General features: G+C 41.6%; 1 protein-coding gene and 1 long non-coding RNA gene across 42 annotated transcripts in view; one reads left to right on the forward strand and one right to left on the reverse strand.

Moving 5' to 3' along the window:
- Positions 1 to 1,670, forward strand: part of LOC134474912 (uncharacterized) — a 29,091-nt gene extending 27,421 nt beyond the window's left edge. For both annotated transcript variants that reach the window (XR_010045837.1, XR_010045836.1), the window contains one exon: positions 1,087 to 1,670. This is a non-coding gene — a long non-coding RNA (uncharacterized LOC134474912). The remainder of the gene's footprint in view (positions 1 to 1,086) is intronic.
- The window catches only part of LOC101788067 (alcohol dehydrogenase 1-like), a 202,296-nt gene that overhangs the window by 68,538 nt on the left and 111,663 nt on the right, over positions 1 to 22,095 (reverse strand). For 7 of the 40 annotated variants that reach the window (XM_063243983.1, XM_063243982.1, XM_063243981.1 and 4 more), the window contains one exon: positions 13,889 to 14,029. The exons of the other annotated variants lie outside the window; for them this stretch is intronic. In XM_063243983.1, the coding sequence (XP_063100053.1) occupies positions 13,889 to 13,915 (27 nt within the window). In that variant the 5' untranslated portion in view covers positions 13,916 to 14,029. The remainder of the gene's footprint in view (positions 1 to 13,888; positions 14,030 to 22,095) is intronic. 40 annotated transcript variants of the gene reach the window in all.

A 22,095-nucleotide genomic window follows, 5' to 3' on the forward strand; every position in this document is an offset into this window, starting at 1 on the left:
AAACTTTCAATATTTTTTGCAGGGTTGGTTTGGTGTTCATGAAGTTCTTCAGTTGTTCTTTGTCATGGAAGTATCATATTTCACCATCTATTTTGAATGATAGTTTTGCAGGATATATCAGTCTAGGTTGGAAATCATTTTGCTTTAGGATCTGGAATACTTCACTCCATGCTCTTCTTGACTTTATGGTTTGTGCTGAGAAGTCTGCTGTGATTCTGATAGGTTTTCCTTTATAAGTGATCTGTCTTTTCTCTGTGACAGCTTTTAATAATCTATTCTTGTGTTGGATTTCTGGGATGGTGATTATTATATGTCTGGGTGTATTTTATTTTGGTTATGACTATTTGGAGTTCTATATTCTTCATTGATCCTGATGTCGGTTTCTGATCTCATGCTTGGGAAATTTTCAGCTATTACTTCTCTAAATATCCTCTTGACATCCTTTATGTTGTCTCCTTCTTTTTCATTAATCCCTATCATTCTTATGTTATTCTTCTTTGCATCGTCTTGCAGTTGTTGAATTGTTGTTTCCTGATTCCTTGTTATTTTTAAAAGATCTTTCCTTTCCTGTTCACTAGCTGCAATCCTGTCTTCAAGGTCTGAAATTCTATCTTCACTTTCATTAAGGCGGTTTTTAGAACTTTCATTTTAGTTTTTTATTTCCTGTATATCTCTGTGCATCTGCTTTTTGTATTCTTCTTTTTGTTTCTTATATTGCTCATCTAGGGATTCTATCTTTTTGTTTAGTTCCTCCAATTTTTTAACTGTGTTTTCTTTAGATATATTCAGAATCTCTTTCATTTCTTTTATCATTTCTTCTTTTACCTGGGAGATTATTTTGATTTCAAACTCCTTTAAAGCTTCCTGGAGCTGCTTTTTTATTTCAGTAGATATTATGTCCAATGTTTGAGGTGTATGGCATATATTTTCTTCTCTATATGTTGCTCTTAGGGTTTCTTGAGATGGGCTGGAGGTTTGAGGTTGTAATTTGGTCTTTTGTTTTGTCATTTTCCTATATTTCTGTGTTTCAAGTGTTATTTGAAAGCTTCCTCAGGATCTGTTGAAAATCCCCTTCTATGTTTACAGCTACTGAGACTCTGGCACCATGCTACCCCAAGCCACTGGGCCTGCAGAACCAATGACGCTCTTCTGCCTCCTCAGAACTCTGAAGTTCCAGACAAGCTGGGCCTCAGGGACACTGTGCGCCCACCTGCCCCTTGGAAGCACCACAGCTCTCCAATCGCAGCCTATGTGGATGCGGATGTAGACGCCTCAAACCCACCTCTCCACTTCACTGCATCTGGAAGCCTGGAGGGACCCAAACAGTCTGGGCTCTGGGCAGAGTGTGCTGAGCACTCACCACAGGCTGCAGGGCCTCCGGAACCTGTGATGCTCCACCGCCCGCAGAGACATCCACAGTCCCCCAGACACACAGGGAGGCCGATGCAGGAGCCCCAGATCCACCCAGCCCCTCCTCTGCACACCGATGGCTAGGTGCAGCAGTCCAAAACAGGCTCACACCCTTGATTTTTGCATTTAGGTCTCTAATCCCTCAGGGATTGGATTTTTGTGTCTGGTGTAAAGATCCAATTTCTTTTTTCCCTCTGTTTCTGAATGGATAATCAGTTACCACCACACTGTTTATTAAAGAGTCCATCTTTTCCTGCTGATTTATACATCACATCTCTCATATATCAAGGTTTCATATGTGCACAGATCAGTTTTTGGCCTGAATTCCATTTCAGCAGTCTATTTTTCTTTCCCCGTGTCAGTATCACACTGTGTTAATTACTGTGGCTGTATACTGACTGCTGGAGGTAGGCTGATCTCACTAGGCTTGTTCTGCTCCCTTAGAAGTCTCTGGCATGCTATGGGCCTGGCTCTTCTCCACTTGTTTCAGAATCGTCTTCTGCTGGAAAATGGGTGATGAGCCTGTGTCCCTGGATGAGTTGTCCTCCATGAGCAGCATTTCAGGCACCTGGGCCTTCAGCCACGCCTGTGCTAACTGCTGCCACCAACGCCAGTTGGTGCTGAAGCTGCTCAGGGAGAACTTTCTAACTGATTTGCAGAGCAAAGTCCTGAGAATGTGTATGGGACCGAATTCCAACTTCCCCTTGACCAGGGGCTCCTTTGGTTTCCTCCAGTGGCTCATTTTACACAGGATGCCTGCAGTCCCTTCCAGAAAACCGCTTGTTCTCCTTTCCCTGCCTGGAAGGCCATAACACTGGGCAGATAGGGACGTCCCTCTACTGACAATGCCAAGGTCTCAAAACACTGCCCACTCCAGAGGTTGGGAAGCACAACCAGACTCTTTGGTTTAAGTGTCTGCAAGAGTATTCTTAATGGAAAATAGGCTTGGGAGGAAGAGACATGCACTCATGCTTATGGTTCAGTCTTTGGACTTTGGCTTGCCCACCTGTAACATGGGAATTTGAACTGGGTGATCTCCCAGATTTCCATTGACACTTGTTCCTGTGATTCCATCCTGTGGCATGAGAGCATAGAAACTGGGAAGTGTTCTGTCCATCTTGCTGCCAAGAAGATTCTTTCTTCTGAATTGCTTTGGTTACTGAAGTCTCCCTCCCTGCCTGGAGGAAGATGGTGGCTCTGGCTGACTAGGACTGGACCAGGTGCTCTGCAGACCAAAAGCAAGGCAAGTTGGACTTCCTGTGAAGCTGGTGTAGACTTCTGCCTCTCTTTACCTGGGGAGCATTGTCAATTTTAGAAATCGTCTATGTCTGAATCTGTACTTCCAACAGGGATTCATGACCCACTGTGAGCTTCAACACAGGCTTGGATTAGACCAGTATGCGGTGCTGCTTTTGATTGTGGTGTTTCAGACTATTGGTCTGAGATGTTTCTGTCTCCTCTTTCAGACCACTGAATGCTCAGCCACAGCCTCATTGGCTGGAGGGCTGGATAACATGAAGGCCAACCTGACCAGCCCCACACCTGCTGACATTGGGAGCAGTGTACCAGGCCCACAGTCCTACCCCATTTTGACAAGTGAGGGGACCTGGATTATAAGGGATTGAGTGGAAGAGGGAGAAGGAGAATGAATACATGGTGGGAGGAAGGCTTTTTGGTATTTTTGGATGAGACTGGCCATTTTTACTTTATCGAGGTGATGAGGTCTTGGAACAGACCAGGCAGGAAACTGCTTGGGTCACAGTTTTAGCTGTGCTTAAGACATGGCTGTACATGATTCCAAGAAAGCCAGAGGAAAACAAATGCCAAAGGAACTGTGGCTGAGAGGAGTGACAGGGAATCCTCTGGAGAGATGGCTCCTGTAGATGGGGATTTATTCATTTCATGAGCAAAGCAGCCCTGGTTGGCAACAGCTTCAAGGAGTGGGATTCTTTGCAGCTTGTGATTGGCATTTCAAAATTTCAGCAGAGGCTAGGTCCTGACCTAGGAGGCTTAGGCTGGGTATGTACCAAACAGCTGCCTTCCTGGAGGCCAGGGCCAGTGTCCATTTCACTGTGAGGGTAAAGCCCTGGCTCTCAGCAGTAGAGCACTTGGTCAGTGTACACCAAGTCCTGGCTTTCACCCCTAGCACTGTGCCAGGTAATACAACAGCGACAAACAGCATGGGCTCCCCACTCACAGTTAGGGTTGGACCTGTCATTTGCTAGCTGTGCAGCTATCTTGGAGGAGCCACCCAACCTCACACAAATGCCTGCTGTTGTTTTCTGAGCTGTATAATGGTAGCACCTACCGCACAAGGTAGTTACGAGGATGAACGGGCTCACTCTAAAGTACTTAGATGCTTGCATAACACACAGTTAGCACCCAATGTATGTGGCTGTTGTTGAAGAGACCTGTCACATGGATTGTCAAAGTTGTGCATGTTGCTACAGCTCCTCTCCACCCACCATACTCCCTCTTCCAGCAGCACTGGTTACTGGGGAGCACCAGAAACTGTCTGAACTTCCAGCCCCTGGAGAAGGCCACCATGACAGACAGGGGGCCCTTAGACAGTGGGGTACTGAGGCCCACACTTGGGCCAGAGCCTGTGGGTACAGCTTAAGCTGGAAGGGTGCCTTGAGGGCAGAACACAGTACACAGTGGCAGAGACAAGGTTTCTTAGACACACAGTTAGGTTGCTGGTACATCAGGGAGGCTGACGATTGTCCTTGGCTTAGAAAACCATAGGGGAAGAAACAGAGGAAACAGGATCTCAGTTCCAAAGCCCTTTAAATTGGAACAGCAAGGCAGTGAGGCCAACTCTGCGACCTGAGCTGACAGGTCAGCACCAAGGCTCAGACTGAAGCAGCTGGGCCCCACTTGCAGGTCTGGGAGCCCCATGAGAGTAAGAAGGCCACAGTGACCTGACCTGCATGCACATGTAATGAGGAGGAGCCTGCAAGCTAGGAGAATGAAGGGAGGCTGGAGCCAGAGAGCTTCACTCAGTCTCCCGAAATTTTACTGCCATCACGGATGTTCTGTGATGTCTTCTCCTCTGATGTCACCTGCAACCATGACAGTACTTTTGATGATACGTCATTGTGCAGGTACAGAAGCTAGGCTCAGTGAGGCAGTGCCTTCCCCAATGTAAGGAGAACCGTGAAGAGTCTTCTAGATCCCCAGACATTACAGTTTTCAAAGTACTACAAGCAATTGCAAAGGGTAGAGCAGAAAGAAGTGTGGACCAGGTCATAATAATAGTCATTGTCATTTCATGGAGTGCTTAGGCACCAAGCACTTCCTTTTATTTTTTATTTTTATTTCTATATGTACCAGGGATCAAACTCACAACTCTGCATTTGAAAGGCACTTATGCCACTGAGGTAAATCCACGGCCCAAGCACCCTTTTGGAGTGAGCCCGTTTTTTACCCTTAGAAGAACACTGGGAGGTGATGCAATGAATATCATACGTAAAGAAACTGGGACCTAGGGCAGGCAGGTATTTTTCCTGACATCACAGCCAGTGTTCAAGGGTGCTGTGATTGAACACGGCGGTGGGGGGGGGGGGGCTGTGCTGCTGGCCATTCTGCTGCATGGATAAGCTGGGGGCCACCCCCAGTGCTGTCACTTCATTGTGTCTAACTTTGGACACAGCTATGAGTCTCACTTTTTTCATCTATGCAATGATCCTGGTCTCTCAGCACCCGTATGTTGATCTAATAAAATCCCTGAGGAGAGTGTATGACACAGAGGGCAGTTTGTGATTGGAGGTGGAGCATGGAAACTCAAGTTGAGGCAGCTCACAAGGAGACTATATTCCTTCATGTGTATGCGTATTTATGTGGATAGTGACTCTGGGAGTGTGGAGACGGAAGTCAACTTCCTGAGGTTCCACTCAACAGGAGTGGAATGCAGGTTGCCAGCTATCAGGGCTCACCTAGGCCACAGATAAGTGTAGTTTGGCCCATACAGGATATTTAGACATTTTAATTCAACATGTTAAAGGTAAAAGGCTGAATTACTGACTCCCCTTGAAAAATCATAACAGTCAGCCTCTGTGGGGCTTATTCACACATGGCCATGCTAGGTTGGGGCTCAGTAGCAGCAGCCCCTCAAGGTAGATCCCCGTACTTCCCAGCCAGTGGCTCTGTCATATATCTTGAAAGTCTAGCCTGAGAAGGACTGTGCGTTAACATCCTTGGAGCAGGAGCTTGTGCTAAGGGCCAGGGAGGTGGGCTCACTCTCCTGCAGTCTACAGAGGGTTTCAGCAGGCCTGGGTACCAAATCTAGTAGTGAACTGGGTTTCAGTTAAACCTTCAACCAAAAATCTGTTTGTGTTTTAATTCCCCCTCTTTAAATCACATGGATCCAGAAGAGATTCAAAGACTAAAGCAGAATTATGCTTAATTTTGAAATATTAGAGATACTATAATTATCAATATATTTATTAGCTTTCTTATAAGTAAACAATAGCACAATGGAAGGAAGGAGCCCATGAACAACAAAAATATTTTAACTACCTAGGAATAAACTTAACTTTAAAAAGTAAAAGAATAAATGTAGAAATGTTGTTTATTCTTAGGCTGCACATCATAAAAATGCCAGTTCTCCCTAAGAAATCTATTAATTCAAAGCAATTCCAAGCCAACTGCCAAGGAATTTTAAAAGTATGTCAAAATGATACAAATACTAGGTAAATAAACATTCTAGGACAGCTAGGAAAATTCTGAATTAAATGAGATGCTAGAGCACATTTAAAAATGTACTGTGAAACTACATAACTAAAACTGTTATTGAAACTGAAATTTCAGCATAGAATACAGAAACAAACCTAAACACAGTATGTGTGAGTGTTTATGAATGCAGACTGTTGGATCCTTACCTGTCTCTTTATATTAAAATACACTTTTTGAGGCTGCTAATATAATAATTGTCCTGATTTAATAATTGTACATTATATACATGTATCAAAATATTCCAACATATCCGAAACATGTATAATTATGTGTCATTTAAAAATAAATGCCATGTAGGTGGGCATGGTGGAATACTTGGGAGGCTGATGCAAGAGGGTCACTGAATTCAAGGCCAGCCTGGGCTACACAGTGAGACCCTGTCTCAAAAACCAAGGATAAAAAATAAATAAATTCCAGGTTGATTGAAACTTTGAATGAAAACTAAAGCCTAGGGGGAAATCTTTTATAGAGGAGGCCTTTTAAAAATATGTCTTGAGAGCAGTGTGTGTGTGCATGCATGAGTTAGTCTCTTGTATGTGTGTAAAAATACCCAAAAGACAAAATATGTAAAAGAAATAAAAATTAAAAATGTGAAAGGAAGAAAAAAAGGATGACACAGATAACAAAATTTAGTTATTAAAAATTTATTTAGTGTATGAAGAGCTTTTAAAATTTGTCTGTATGTGTGTATGTGTGTATGTGAGACAGGGTCTTGCCATGCAGCTTAGGCTGGCCTTGAACTCATTACATAGTCCAGACCAACCTCAACTTACAGCAATCTGCTTGCCTCAGTCTCCCAAGTGCTGAGATTGCAGGTGTGCACTACAACACCTGGCCAGAAAGCTTTTAAAATAAATAAGAAATAAAGCAGTAGACAAACTCAGCAAAGAATATGAATAGGTATTTCACTGGGAAATATATCAGCACCCCAAAATATTTGATGAATCAACAAGTTAAAATAATCAAGTGATACTTAAGATATGATACCATTAATTTATCAAATATTAAGTTTCAGAGTTGGGAAGGGTGTGAGAAGTAGACATCTTTCATATACAGTTAAGGAAGTATAAATTGGTGTAATTTCTTTTTGAAGGAAACTTGGCAATATTTATCAAATATTTAAATATTCATGCCAACACTGTGACTCAAAGCTTTTATGTATGTTTTAAGGAAATTATCTCACAAATATATTCATGCAGTACAATATAATGGTAAACAAATAGAACAGTGTGGCCTCAACAAGTAAGAGGTGAAATATATTATGACTCTTTCTTACAATAAGTAGTACTGATATAAAACTCACAAAGGAGTAAACCTTATCTTTATTGACATGAATACATGTCTAAGTTATAAATCTGAGTAAAAAGAAACAAGCTGTATAGTAATTTAAGTATGATCACATTTGTACAAAAATATAATACAAAACAGTGGAATTCTACAAGAAATACAAAGAAGACAATGATCACACTCCTCAAACTCTTCAATGAAATCAAAAGGGAATCAATCCTTCCTAAGTCATTCCTGGAAGCAAATATTACTCTAGTACCAAAACCTGAGAAATACCTAACTAAAAAAAACCAAAATTACAAGCCAATCTCCCTAAAGAACACAGATGCAAAAATCTTCAATAAAATATTGGCAAACATGATAAAGCAAATCATCAAGAAGATTATATACCACAACCAAATGGGATTCATCCCAGGCATGCTGGGATGGTTCAGCATATGCAAATCAATAAATGTAATCCACCATTTAAATAAAGCCAAAAGTAAGAATCACATGATCATTTCTATACATGCAGAAAAAGCTTTTGATAAGGTCCAGCATTCATTGATGATAAGAACCTTACAGAAAAGTGTAATAGATGGTCTTTACCTCAATATGACAAAGGCATTCTATCACAAACCAACAGCCAGCATCATATTAAATGGCCAAAAACTGAGGCCTTTACCTTAAAATCAGGCACAAGACAAGGATGTCCCTTATCACTGTGCCTATTCAACATAGTACTGGAAATACTAGCCACAGCAACTAGACAAGAGAGAGAAATTAAAGGGGGAAAAGAAGAAGATAGGAAAAGAAGAACTTAAATTATCATTATTTGCAGATGGCCTGGTACTCTACAGAGAAGACCCACAAAACTCCATTGAAAGACTCTTAGATATAATAAATAAATTCAGCAATGTAGCTGGATACAAAAACAACACTCAAAAATCAATAGCATTTGTAAACACTAACAAAAAAATCACTAAGAGAGAAATAAGAGAAGCTACACCCTTCACACTAGCATCCCCAAAAATGAAATAATTAGGAATTAAGCTTATGAGAGAAGTAAAAGATCTGTGCAGGGAAAATTATAATACCCTGAAAAATAAATTGAAAAGGATCTCAGAAAATGGAAAGACATCCCTTGTTCATGTATAGGAAGAATAAATATTGTGAAAATGGCCATTCTCCCAAAACTGTTATACAGATTCAATACAATCACAATAAAAATACCATCATAAAAACATACTTCATAGATCTAGGTAAATCACTCCTAAAATTTATCTGGAATCAGAAGAGACCTAGAATAGCAAAGACAATTCTAGCAGCAAAGGCAATGCAGGAGTCATCACAATCCATGACTTGAAGTTATACTACAAAGCAACAGTAGTAAAATCAACATGGTACTGGAATAAAAACAGATCTGAGTATCAATGGAATAGATTAGAAGATACAACCACAACTGCAAACACACTCAACCACCTTATCTTTGGTAACAGGGCCAAAAGTGTTCACTGGAAGAATGACACTCTCTTTAATAAATGGTATTGGTAAAACTGGCTCTCTATATGCTGAAAACTAAAACTAGGTCCATGCCTATCACCATGTACTAAAATAAAATCTAAATGGATCAAAGATTTGAATATTAAAACAGAAACACTAATTCTGTTGGAAGACAGAGAAGGTAAAAATCTTGAAGACATAGGGGTAGGTAGAGAATTCATGAACAGGACTCAAACCACACAGGAAGTACTTCCCAGCATCAATAACTAGGATCACCTCTTATTAAAAAGTTTCTGCATGTCAAAAAAATATCCAGCATAGTGAAAAGAAAACCCACAAACTGGGAAAGAATCTTAGGGAACTCTCCCTCAAACAAACTTCTATCTAAAACATATAAAGGATTCTTTTTAAAAATCAGACCCCGGAATTCAAAGACCCAATCCAAAAGTCGGCGTCAGATATGAACACACAATTCTCAGATGAAACAATACAAATGGCAAATAAATACATGAAAAAATTCTCATCATCATTAGTCATTAGAAAAATGCAAATTAAAACCACACTGAGATTCCATCTCACTCCAGAAACAATGGCCATGATCAAGAAAACTACCAACAACAAATGTTGGAGAGGCTGTGGGGATACAGGAACTCTTCAGCGCTGCACAGTGTAAACTGGTGCAATCATTGTGGGGGTCAGTCTGGAATCTCTCAAAAAGCTGGGATTGTTTGTTACAGCTATTCCACTTCTAGGCATATTCCCAGAAGAACTGAGAGCATCCTACCATAGTGATATATGTGCACCCATGGTTATAGCAGCACAATTTATAATGGCCAGATCTTGTGTCCAGCAACCTAAGTGTCCATCTACTGAGGAATGGAAAAAAAAAAGATGTGGTATTTTTAATACAATGGAGTACTCCTTAGCTATAAAGAATGATCACATTGAGATATTAATAAATAAATGGATGCAACTTGAGGCCATATTCATAAATGAAATAAATGAAACTCACATGTATAAGTACCATATAGTCTCCCTAGTATAAGAAATGGTGATAGTACATAAGAGTTTATGGTAATCATGATTCCCCATTAAATTGCTTTGAAGCCTTCATTAGTTGGAATGATTTTGCCCTGATTTGTTTGATTTTATTATGTGTGATGGTATGAACAGCTATTTTGAACAAAACATTATAATAGCCCGTGCTGATTTAATATCATCTTGCTTTGAAATCCTACCATCCTTTTGCTCTTCTGTTTCCATTGATTCTATCATGTTGTATCTTATTGGATATTATTATGTGTGATAATATAAACAAACATTTTATGGACAGTGAGATAATATAGTAATCATCATTCATTTTCTGTTATTTGGTTCTGAATGCCCTGTAATGTTTCATTCTCTTGAATTATTTTATACTATTTTGTTATGTTTGATACTATTGTATACGAAGGTATGCTCAACTATTTCAAAGAAAGAGATATTATGTTAGCTACTGTTAATAATTGGGTTGTCTTATGGTGAAATACAGTGTTGCTTACATTCTTCTGTTCTGAACTGCTCTGTTATGTCCTCTTTTGTCTTAATCTCTTTAAAATAAAAAAAATTAAAAGTAATAAGAATTGTGGGAGTAATAAAACCCAAAATATGTAATTGTCATTGTAAAAAAGAGAGGAAAAGAAAGTGCGCTAAAGGATATAACTCCATGTATATTTAAGTGTGTAAGATAGATAACCATATTACTAAGTTTTTGTTGGATCACTGAACAGAACTGTTTTCAGTTTCACTGTTTGAATGTCCACTTTGTATGCTTTAATTTTGTAACATGAACAACTATTTCTAAGATGACAATATGTAATCTATTAACTAGTGATTTCCTACTGTTTATCTTTTTGAAATTCTATATTACTTGTACCCTTTTTCTGTTTTTTTTTCTCAAGTAAAATTTTGAAAAAAGAAAAAATAGTAATACAACACAAAATTTACATCCGGATTAATGGAGCCTTTGAATTAACACTCACCATCACATGTACTGTATCTCAGAATGTACTGTGTGAAGATTTAGCAGACCTTTCCTCTGTTCCTTCCTCTCCACTGGCTGGAGGACCTGACCTCATTGGGATCCTGCTTGTGAGTACATCAAAGTGGAGCTCTTACCCAGCCCCACCCAGTATCACTTTGGGCTAGCACATATTTACAGTGTCCCTTCACTATCCTGAAATTAAGGTTAGAAAGCATGTAGGCTATCTTCACATCTAATTTCAAATAAAATCAAATCTGTGCCTCATGAGGTAAAGGAGAAGTGAAAACAGAATTGTTGGTAATTAAATAACTATTTGATATATTCATGTTCTGAATATCTAAACTGAAATGTAGCACACTGGCCCAGGACTTGCCCAGTACACCAAAGCCCCATAGCTGCAGGAGCCCTGAATGCAGACTTCTGCAGGGTTACAGACCAGGGACTCCACTGGCTCAGATCACCAATGTGACTTTCCACACAGGAAAGCCACTCTTGGCAGGTTCCAAGTAAAACAAAGTATGAGCTTTGCTAGCTTTACACAGTAGCTGCATTCATAGAAAATTTGGAGTGTGTGAAGACCATGGAAATGAAAAGTTCACATTTATATGTAAATGAAGCTCAATTCTAGATACAAGTAATTGTAAACAGGTTTTTCAGCTACCTGAATGTTTGGCAGGACACGAGAACAGTGTGAGATGAAAGAATTCTTCATTGTGTGGGAGCCATAAAGCCCCTCCAACATGGAAGAGCCCCCCCCAGCCCCCAGAATTTCAGAGCACTCTATGAAGTAGTCACTGGCTCCACTGAGAACTGGGAGAATGCTTTAAAGGAATCCACAAGAGCTTTTGGGGGCTTCATGTGACTGTGAGACATTCATTTAAGTGCCCTCATGATAGTGGCTGTGCTGTCACAGTCCTAAACTCCTCAAGGGGTGTCAGAGTCTCCCAGTCCACTCTGCATTTCACTTCTCCTCACAAAACCTAGAGCATACAGTCTAGGGGACCCTGGGGGACAGGTGGTTGCTAAGCTGCTTCATGTCAGCCCTCTCCAGGCTGCTCAAAGATTTCATTAGAAAATGAGCTGATTTCTCTCCATCATTTATATGCCACATTAAACATGAAGCTAAACCCCTGCTCTGCCAGCCAGGGCCACAGTTTAGAAGCTGCTCACCATTTGCAAACCGATAACATGGCCAATCAGTTCCTGCACTGTCAGCAGTTTGGCTGTGTCTTGATTGAAACTAATGATCTGTGTCCTTGACCATCGGCCTGCTGATGGGGCAGCATTGTGCCTACCTGGCAGAGAGGACAGCGGCTTTTTCTTATGGAAAAGAATCTTAGGAACACAAGAAATACAATACCTTGTTCATAAAAACAAGGTAAAGATTAGTGTACAGTGGACGACATTTTGTGTAAAACATGGATTCAAACAAGTGACTGTGTATTTATATTGGTGCAAGTCAGAGAAACTCTTAAGATTCTGAGGAATTTCATCACCTTGTTTAGGCAGAGAGTGTAGGAAGAGTTATTTTTATTGAAATTTATTTACACTTTTGAAACCATGTCAATATATAAACCACTGAGAAGCAAAACGTTCCTTTCCTTAAAAATGAGAAGACTTCATATAGAGATTTAGATGTCTAGCCTCTCTTCAAAACTTGCCCAGCACTCAGGAGGCTGAGAAAAGAGGATTGCTGTGAGTTTGAACCCAGTCTGGGCTACAAAGTGAGTTCAAGGCCAGCCTGAACTGTATAGTGAGACCCTGTCTCACTAAGACAATCAATCAATCAATAAACAAAAGAAAAGAAAAACTTGAAGAATGTGTCCACGTTGGGTCTCCATGTCTATGTGGACACTCAATGAGTGTGAGAAGTGGATGCCCCATTCACATACCCCAGAAATACCTGGCCAGCCTCTCTTACCTCACTTGCTGGCACCTATCCGTATGTGACTTGTGACCTGACCCTGAACCATCCTCTATGCCCATGCTTCCTGCCTTTTTTACTTGACTGCCCAACAAAGAGCCTGTATCAAGCCAGGTGAGGCTGCTCAGGTACTTCGCAGTGGCCTTTGTGTCTCTGACTTCAGCTTTAGGCACAGGTTCTCTGCACTGCCTGGATGGGCCTGCTCAGGATGAAGTCCAAAGCCACAAGCAAGATTCTCAGGAACTTGGGGCAGTGTGGCATTTCACCCCACTAAGAGGCATCATGCTGTCTCCAGGTTAAATGTCACAGGACTTTTGCTGCACTAGTGGTGCCACCACCCACACAGAGCCACTCATTGGTCAGTCACAAGGAGTCATGATTGCTAAGATTGGAACTGTTCCTGAGGTGCAGAATTGTTTTCATCCCAGAATGATGCAGGGTGAATTCATTTGGTGTCTAAAATATTTGTTTTTGGTTTTTCAGTAGACCCACAGTGATAGATTCTTAGATCCTTACAAAACTGGATTCTGGGATCTTAGTGTTGGAAGGATACCAAATCCTCAGAAATGTCAGAGTTCAATCATTTGAAAGCCAAGATGAAATTCAAGCATTTTCACAATTAAAATGCACATCAATGAAAACTGATTTGCTTTCAATTTAGCACAGTGCTCCCAAGAACTGTTTGTTGAATAAATGAATTAATGTTTGTATAAAGTATAATGTCAATTTAAAATAATAGTTTTAGCACAAGGTAGTCTTCTTGTTTCTGACCTTGTAGTTTTTAGGATAAAAGTAAACAAAGTTGGAGTCCCTTGTGGTAATGTACGCATAGATTTTCACCCTTGTGGGGAGCTTGGAGACTGACCATTCCAAATAGCCTTCGAGAAGAACTTTGGGTGCCCAGCTTGCCAACTCATCCTGCTACCATCCATCTTCCTAAAATAGTGATTTTGCTAGGTTGTCTCCTGGTCAGACATATCCAATGCCGGGTCACTGTCTGGAGGAGAAAAGATGCTAAAGGACAGTACCTGGGCAATTGGCAGAGCTGCTGACATTGGTTAGTGACTCATTCTTCACTCAGCTTCCATGAAAACTAAACACCTCCATCACGTTAGCTCTGCTGGGTCCTGAGGGGTGCAGAGTTCCTGCCTTCAGAAAATTCCATCTGCCTAGGGAGGCAAACATGAACACATGTACAAGGCAAAACTAAGGCACAAAGGAAAACCATTAATACCCTGGAAGATCCAGTTGTTTTTGAGAGAGGGTCCAGGCAGGCACTATGACTTTTTCAAATGTGAGGTGCAAAAACTTTGTGCAGGAGATTGTGTTGAAGTTCTAGGGAAACTGTCCTCTTGACTGTCTGCTCTGAAGTTTGGTTTAGTCTCTCACCAGTTCTTAAAAATAGTTACTTTTTGAGAGGAAAGAAAGGTGATCTAAGGGACATAACTGCATTTATGTTTGAGTGTGTAGGATGGAAAACCATATTACTGAGCTTTTGTTGGATCATTGAACAGAAATGTCTGCAATCTCACTGTATGAATGTCCACTTTATATGCTTTAATTTTATAATTTGGACAACTGTTTCTAAGATGGCAGTGTGTAACCCATTAACTAGTGATTTTTTACTGTATATTTTTTTTGAAATTCTGTATTATTTGTACCGTGTTACTGCTTTTTAAATTTCCTTTCTTTTTTCTCTTTAAATAAAAAAAGTTACTTCTTTATCAAAAAAGTAATGCATGGTCATTATGTAATAAGTTCTAGTGATGACAAAGTATACACAGTGACATGTGACCATGCCCATCTAATCCTTGGAAGGCATGTGGCCTCCCATGGCCTTTTCCATGAATATACATCAGGCTAAACACATGTAGCTTGTTTCCTGTGAAGAGTTTTGTACCCTGCATACTGTTGTTGAATTTTAATAGATTTTTTTACTTCGCGTTTCATGGACACTTTTAGCTGCCAAGTAAGAGAAGAATGTCTGTCCTATCTCACGATGTAGATAAATCATCATGGACCTTTCTCTAACTATGTGCTGGGCTCAGTCAGCCCATAAAACTTCAGGACTACAGGGTGAATTCTTCTCGGTGTGTGATCCACAGGTTGCTCACAGAGGAGGACAGGCCAGGGGAGGGGAAAGAAAACCTTCTCATCCCAGGGAGGCCTCCCAGTGCCCAGGCCTGTGGGGAGCAGTTGAGGCTGTTGGCAGTGCACAGGGGAAGCCACGGACAGAGCAGCTTTCCTGGGACACAAAGGAGAACTTCACAGTCTGAGCTGTCTGAAAGCTTAATAGGCTGGCCTGGAGATAACAATGATCGGCAATTTCTATTGAGCATTTGCTACAGCTTTGGGCCATTCAGTCCTTCACTCTTTGAAACACACATACTGTTTTTGTCCACTTTACAGTTCATCTGCTTGGGTTCCCTCAGCTGGCAGGTACGAGATGATTTTGTCCTAACCTCAGTACTGTCCTGCTGCTGTTAGGAGTGGGCTCTGCATCTCTGCCGAATCCAAGCACAGCTCTCTCATGTTCTTCTGCAGCACAGTGAGATTGCTGTCCGGGTTCCACAGAAGCTGATCGAGCTGCTTATTCTCTGGGACATACTCCGGGCCAGACCAGCTCGCTTTGGATCCCAGCTCTACCATTTGGGAATTGATGATGTTGCTTCTCAACTCTGCATGAGCCTAAGTTTCCTTGTCTATAAAACAGGACCTGAAACTTGTTATGTGGACAAAATGAGTGGACACTCCAAAAGTGTAGAGTGTCTTCTTGGGCTATTTAAACCTTGCTTTGAAAATCTAGACCTGGGAAAGGACTCTGAGGTCCTCAGGCTTTGGGACCCTGCCAGTGAGGGATGGAGAAAGAGCTGCAGGGTGAGGTTGGCCTGGCACGGAGAGATTTCTCGCTCCATGTTCTAGCTGCTGCACTGCTACACTGCTAGAACACCTAGCACGGGTGTTAGTTACTGCTGTAACAATTTACCACAGTCTCAGAGGGTAATAAACCACAAATTTATCATCTTACAGTCCTGCACACCGGAAGTCCCCAAATCAAGTGCCCAAAGGGCTGGTTGCTCTGGAGGTTCTGGCTTAGAGCCCATCTCTTGGCTTTCTTTGCTTCTTGAGGCTTCCCACATTCCTTGGGTTGTGGCCCCCTTTGTCTGTCTTCAAGGCCTGCAGAGCAGCCACTTCTCTCCACTGTTAACCTCTGCTTCTGCTGTCACATCTCTCTGTGATGCAGCCCCCATACACCCTCTTATAAAGACCCATTTCATTGGTCCTAACTTAGATAAGTGAAACGATCTGCATATCTCTAAAGCCTTAATTTAATCATACCTACAAAATGTCATTGGCCAAGTAGGGTAACATATTTACAGGTTCTGGAAATTAGGATGTAGCTATCTTTGGGGGACCATTATTTTTGTCTACCACACTCTCTTTTTATATAGTTTCCCCTGAGAGAAGTCACATCAGTGAGGAGATGGGGAACTCCTTGTATTCTGGTCCCGACTATCTCTGCAAGCATTGGCTGGACCTTACCCTGTTTTTTCTATCTATATGACAAGTTGTGGCCTCTCTAGTACCCAGAGAAGGATATTGCTACCATATGGGCCCTTAAGTTTCACCTTATGCAACTCTGTCATTGAACATACGGTGACACTGAGAACGGGGAAGTCAGCTTCTCCTAAAGTGAGGCAGCTCTAAAGTCCCCATCTCCTGACCGCTATTTCTAGGTTCTTTCCCCTGTGCCACAGTCAGCCTGCATCCTTTCTCCTGGCCCTCATTCCTCAGCCTAGCTGCCCCACCACTACCTGTCTACCTCCTGTGAAGCTACTGGGTGGAAGCCTCCATTCCGCCTGACTTTTTATCAATTTCCAACTTAGGTCCTGCCTCCAGTCCTTCACTGCTGCTGTGTTCTCGCTGTCTCTGTTCTGCCATTTGCACAGAGGTAGTGGGATCTGCTGTGAGAGTGTTTGAGCTGAACTGGAGTTGAGATCCCAGACCTTCCTTCCAGTTGTACAATAACTCCTGGGAACTTGGGGAACACCCTGGCCTTCTCCGAGCCTCAGTTTGCACATCGGTCCATTGGGAATTAAGAAATCCAGCTCATCCTCTCCCTGCAGGACTGCAGGGTGCACACATGAGAGAAGGGATATTAAAGTGCTGTGTAAGTTATGAGGAGCTGAGCTCTTCCCTGTGAGCTCATCTTGACTGTGCCTAGGGCTTAGGACCTGTCTACCCAGAAAGAATGCAAACATGAGCCAGTGCAAGGCTTTGCCAGTAAAAGGTTCTCCAGATATGTGCTAAGGGACTTAAGGACTGGCAGACCTGCCAGTCTCCATGATTCCTGGGAGTAGTCCCCAGACACTGCCTCTTCTAGGAAGCTCTCTGCAGTTACCCCAGTCAGATGTGGGCCCTGGATCAGCCCCCAATATGCCTGTTATCCCATCATGTCTTAATTTATGATTCTTTATGTCCTAACTCTGGGCTTACACTTAGGAGACTCTGAATCGTTCCTGCGTCCTCCAGCACAGCTTAGTATAGAGATGGACTATAGTAGAAACATAGGAGGTGCTGGCTGACTGGCTGGATAGATGAGCTATTATGATTCGTTATTATTAATCACTCCATACTCCACTCTTCTAGATCACTGTCAAGGTTGTTGACATAATCACATCAGCATGCATATCGTCATGGAGCAAAAAGTCACATTTTATTTCAAGATATAATCATAATTATTATTTCTCCTCAAATGTATTAGCTTCCACTGTCTATTGCTTTTTCTTTTTTCCCCAATGTCCACAGCCCAGGATGGAAACCTCTCTATAATCTGTCTCAATTAGCTTTTATTTTTATTACCTAAGGGACTATAGCAGTTCTACTCCCAACCTGAGATGGTCTATAAATGTTTGGTGAGGCCACTTCCAGTCTGAATCCTTGGGCACTTGCTGCCTCTCTGGATGAGCAGGTCCAGATAATTGTTTGCCTTTCCAGAGTCCTTGGTCCCTTTTACATGCTTCTCTTGTCCCAGGCCCAGGATGGTGTCATTTGCCCAGCACAGGGGTTAGTCGATGAGGGATTGGACCTGGTCTTAATCCTGAACAGCCAGAGGCAGGCCTCAACTAGTTTCAATTAAGCCAAAAGTCACTTGCAGAAGTGATAACTAGTTCTAGCAGCCCACTTGCTTGGCACCCGGCATTGTTCCAAGCACTTTATGTTAACTTGTCTACCTGTGTAACAACCATAGGCAGGAGTAAGTCTTAAGGTCTGCATTTTATTGGTCTGATTACTGAGGTACAGAGCAACACAGAAACTTGCTGTAGGTTGTACAGCTTGTAAGTGATGAAGCCAACTTCAGTTGCAGGCAATCAGACTTCAGAGGCCACACATTTGACTATGAAACCACACTACTATTACCAAGCCTGGTGTGACAGAGACAGACAAGAAGTCTGACAAGGGTTGTAAACTGGGAAGACTCTGATCTGGGGAAAAGAACACAAACAAAGCCGATGGGTGGGTCAAAGCCATGTGCAGCAGCTGCTTCTCATCTGGCATGCCTTTATCTTGGGTGGTATCTGGCTGCAGGGCTCTGTGTCCATTCACCTTTCAAAATCCAGCACCTTGTAAGTCAGCCTACCACTCTGAGAGGGTGAGCAACCTGGCTAAGCTCCTCCAACTGAACCCCTCAGGGAAGGCTCCTGCTTTCATGGGCAGACAGAAGCAGGCAGAAAACCTTTATTTCTTGGGAAATGTAGGCCATATCCAAGATGGGCCAGGCCATTTGGAGATGTCCCAGCCACCCCAGCATTCTTGACTATGCAGTTCCCCCAGGCTTCTTGTTGCCTGGTGGGGGAACCCAATATGGCAAGCAACTTCCCACCTGGACTCAAGCAAGCTTTTCTTCTGTTTTATTTCCAGGGGGAAAAAGCTAGAGGAAAAGAATTGTTGTTGCTTGTCTACAGTGGGTTTTTTCCTCCTTCCCTGGTTTGGGAAGGGAGGGCCAAGCCTGGTGCATGAGTCATGCCTCTGTCCAGTGCCCTTCAGAAATGAGCCAGTGAAAGTGAAGCCCCTAGCTCCTCACACCTATGCCCAGTAGGCTTACTGCTACCTGTCCCTTTTTGCCATTATCTACCTGAGACAAGGATACCAAACACTAGTCCAGGTTGCAATGGGTGGGGAGCCTGGGTTGGGCACCCAGGAAGACATGGGAAAGGCAGGATAATGAAGTGACATGCTCAGGCTCTGCAAGCTGTCTGCCCTCATGCTGAGATTCTGCTTGACTGACAGCTAACCTCACAGACTGGGGCTTCTCTTTTGAGTTTGTCTCCTCCTCTCCCAGATCCCCAGCCTCTGTGTATGATTAAGGTGGCTGGATATGGGGCAGGGCTACAGAGGCCCTAAGGGAGGGGTAGGGGCAGCTGAGGGTGCACTTAGGTTTCTGTGCAGTGACTCTTCCAGCTGGATGGACCAGAAGTACTGGGCTATCCTAAGCAGTAATGTCAACCCTGGAGAGTTGCTAAAGTGTGTTACTCTGGTAGGACTATAACCAGTGTGGATATCCCTCTGTTTATACGGGAGTGGGTTGTGAAAAGACACATAGGGTGGCATTATTTTAAACTCTCTTTTATGTTCGCGTAGCTGATGGAGTAAGAGGCTCCCCTAGATCTGAACCTAGGGCCCCAGGGTGCCTGATACGCATTTCCTCTTCTGGTTCACCGGAGTTTTTTTTTTTTTTCCTTACCAGGGATTGAACTCATGACTGCCTGCTTCCAGGGCAGGCGCTTATGCCACTGAGCTAAATTCCTAGCCCCAAGGAGAATCCCCCCTGCCCGGCCTATTTTGACTGGTCCTACCCCAGAACCAGGCCTCTGGGCTGCCCAGTGTGGTTCCACCAAGGGCCCAGCTTGTCTGCAGTCTCCACACCTCCAGTGGAGGCCAGTTCTCCCCATGGCACCCTCCCAGATGAATCCCTTCTTTGACCTTTGTAACTATTCCTGTTCAATCTCTCTTTTTGTATTTCCCTTCCCCCTTTTGAGGTGCTGCATTCCTGCATTCTCTCCAGTGTATTAAGAATGTGAATGAAATTGATGACTGGGATGTCTCAGGTTTTTTAAAATTGTATTTAAAAGGAAAAAGAAACAAAACAAAACAAAACAAAGCAAAGCAGTGTAAGGGTACAAGTAATATAGAACTACAAAAAAAAAAAGTAAGAAATCACCCATTAATAGATTACACATTATCATCTTAGAGATAGTTGCTTAAGTCACAGTATCAAAACATTCAATGTGGACATTCAAACAGTGAGACTGCAAACAGTTGTGTTCAATGATCCAACCAAAAACATGAATATGCTCATCTATTTAACACCCCTAAACACACTTGCATTTCTATCCTTTAGAGCACCCTTTTTCCTCTCCTTTTTACAACAAAATTTATAAATTTTGGCTTTTATTACTCCTCATTTCTTATTACTTTTTTTTGGAAGAGAATAAAGTCAAATATGGCAAAACAAAGCTGTCAGTCAAAACCAAGGATAGACATAGCACTTCATGTAAAACAGAGTAAAAGGTTATCAACAATGTCTCTTGTTTCCTTAAAAAGAATTGTCTATCTCATTAGGTATTTTAAAGTTGAACAAAAGAGTAGAGAACAAGATCAATAAAACCTAAACCTTGTAAACATTACAGGACTTGCAAAGAAGATAATAGTTAAAGTAAATGGGCATCATAGTGAGTTTTATTGCCTTCAAAGTAGTTGCTTATACCCTCAAACTTGATACTATTATACAGAATAGAACAGAGACAAATCAGTCAAAACAACAAGATAGTGGGAGTATTACAGGACTTCGAATCAAGTTAACAGGAAATTAAAAAAAGTTACTATAATATATCCCACTAATTTTTTTTTATTTTTCCCTTAATTAAAAAATCATAAAAAATAACTAAATAGTTTTTTAATGAACAAGGGAGAGATTGAGATAAAAGAGGACATAACAACATAACAATACAGGTCAAAGCATGACTGTTTCAGCAACCTAGTGCTTCACCACCAAACAAACTGACTTAATAGTAGTTACCATAGTGTCTTTTTCCTTGAAATATTTGAATATAACTTCATATACTATAGCTTCAAATATATCAAGTCAGTGTAAAACCATTCAAGTGGATGAAAGCATTGTAGGGTATTTAGAACCAGCTAACAGAAAATGAACAATGGTTTCTATATTATCTCTTTGCCTATAACAATTTTTGTTTGTACTATTACATATAATAAAATCCAGAAAGATATATCATGATAACACCAATGGAGACAGAAGAGTCATAGTTTGGTGGGGCTTCACAACAAGATGATAGTAAATCAGCACTAGCTATTATAATGACTTATTTTCTTCAAATTAGCTGTTCATTTATCACAGGCAATAAAATCAAGCAGCACTGAACAAAGCCTTTCCAATTAATAAGTGAAAACTTTATAAGACTTCAAGGCCATACAATAGGGAATCATACTTTTATATATACCACATACTTTTATATATTTGAATCATTACTTACATTAGGGAAACTATTCGGTATTCACACGTGCGAGGTTGATTTATTTCACTTATGAGTATGGTCTCAAGCTGTGCCCATTTATTAATAAATATCTCAATGTGATCCTTCTTTGTAGCTGAGTAATACTCCATTGTATAGAAATACCACATCTTTTTTATCCATTCCTCAGTTAATGGACACTTGGGTTGTTTCCAAGATCTAGTGATTACAATTGTGCTGCTATAAACATAGGTGCACATATATCACTGTGGTATGATGCTTTCAGTTTTTCTCTGAATATGCCTAGAAGCATAGTTAGAACAAATGGGACTTCCAATCCCAGCTTTTTGAGAAATTTCCAGACTGACCTCCACGAAGGTTGTACCAGTCTACACTCCCACCAACAGTGTAGGACAGTTCCTTTGTCCCCAAAGGATGTCTCAGGTTTTTATGATGATGTATAACTTTCACTGCCAAAGCTTTTATTGTCTGTGATATGATAAGACGAGGGAAATGATGTATCAAGGCTGCATGTCACTCCATTTAATAGGGTTATAAATCCTGATGTCACTAACTGGTGGTCAGGAGCTGGAGAATTCCAGCAGCTTTGATCAGCCTCTATTTCAGGTTAATTTGCCCTCTCTTTGCCTGACGTTCACAATTGTATTTTGGGAGGGGGATTGGCTATGTGGTGGATTTAC

Source organism: Cavia porcellus, unplaced genomic scaffold (genome assembly GCF_034190915.1).
Source record: "Cavia porcellus strain 051 isolate PalLab524CR breed Dunkin Hartley unplaced genomic scaffold, mCavPor4.1 scaffold_42, whole genome shotgun sequence".
Classification (NCBI taxonomy): domain Eukaryota; kingdom Metazoa; phylum Chordata; class Mammalia; order Rodentia; family Caviidae; genus Cavia; species Cavia porcellus.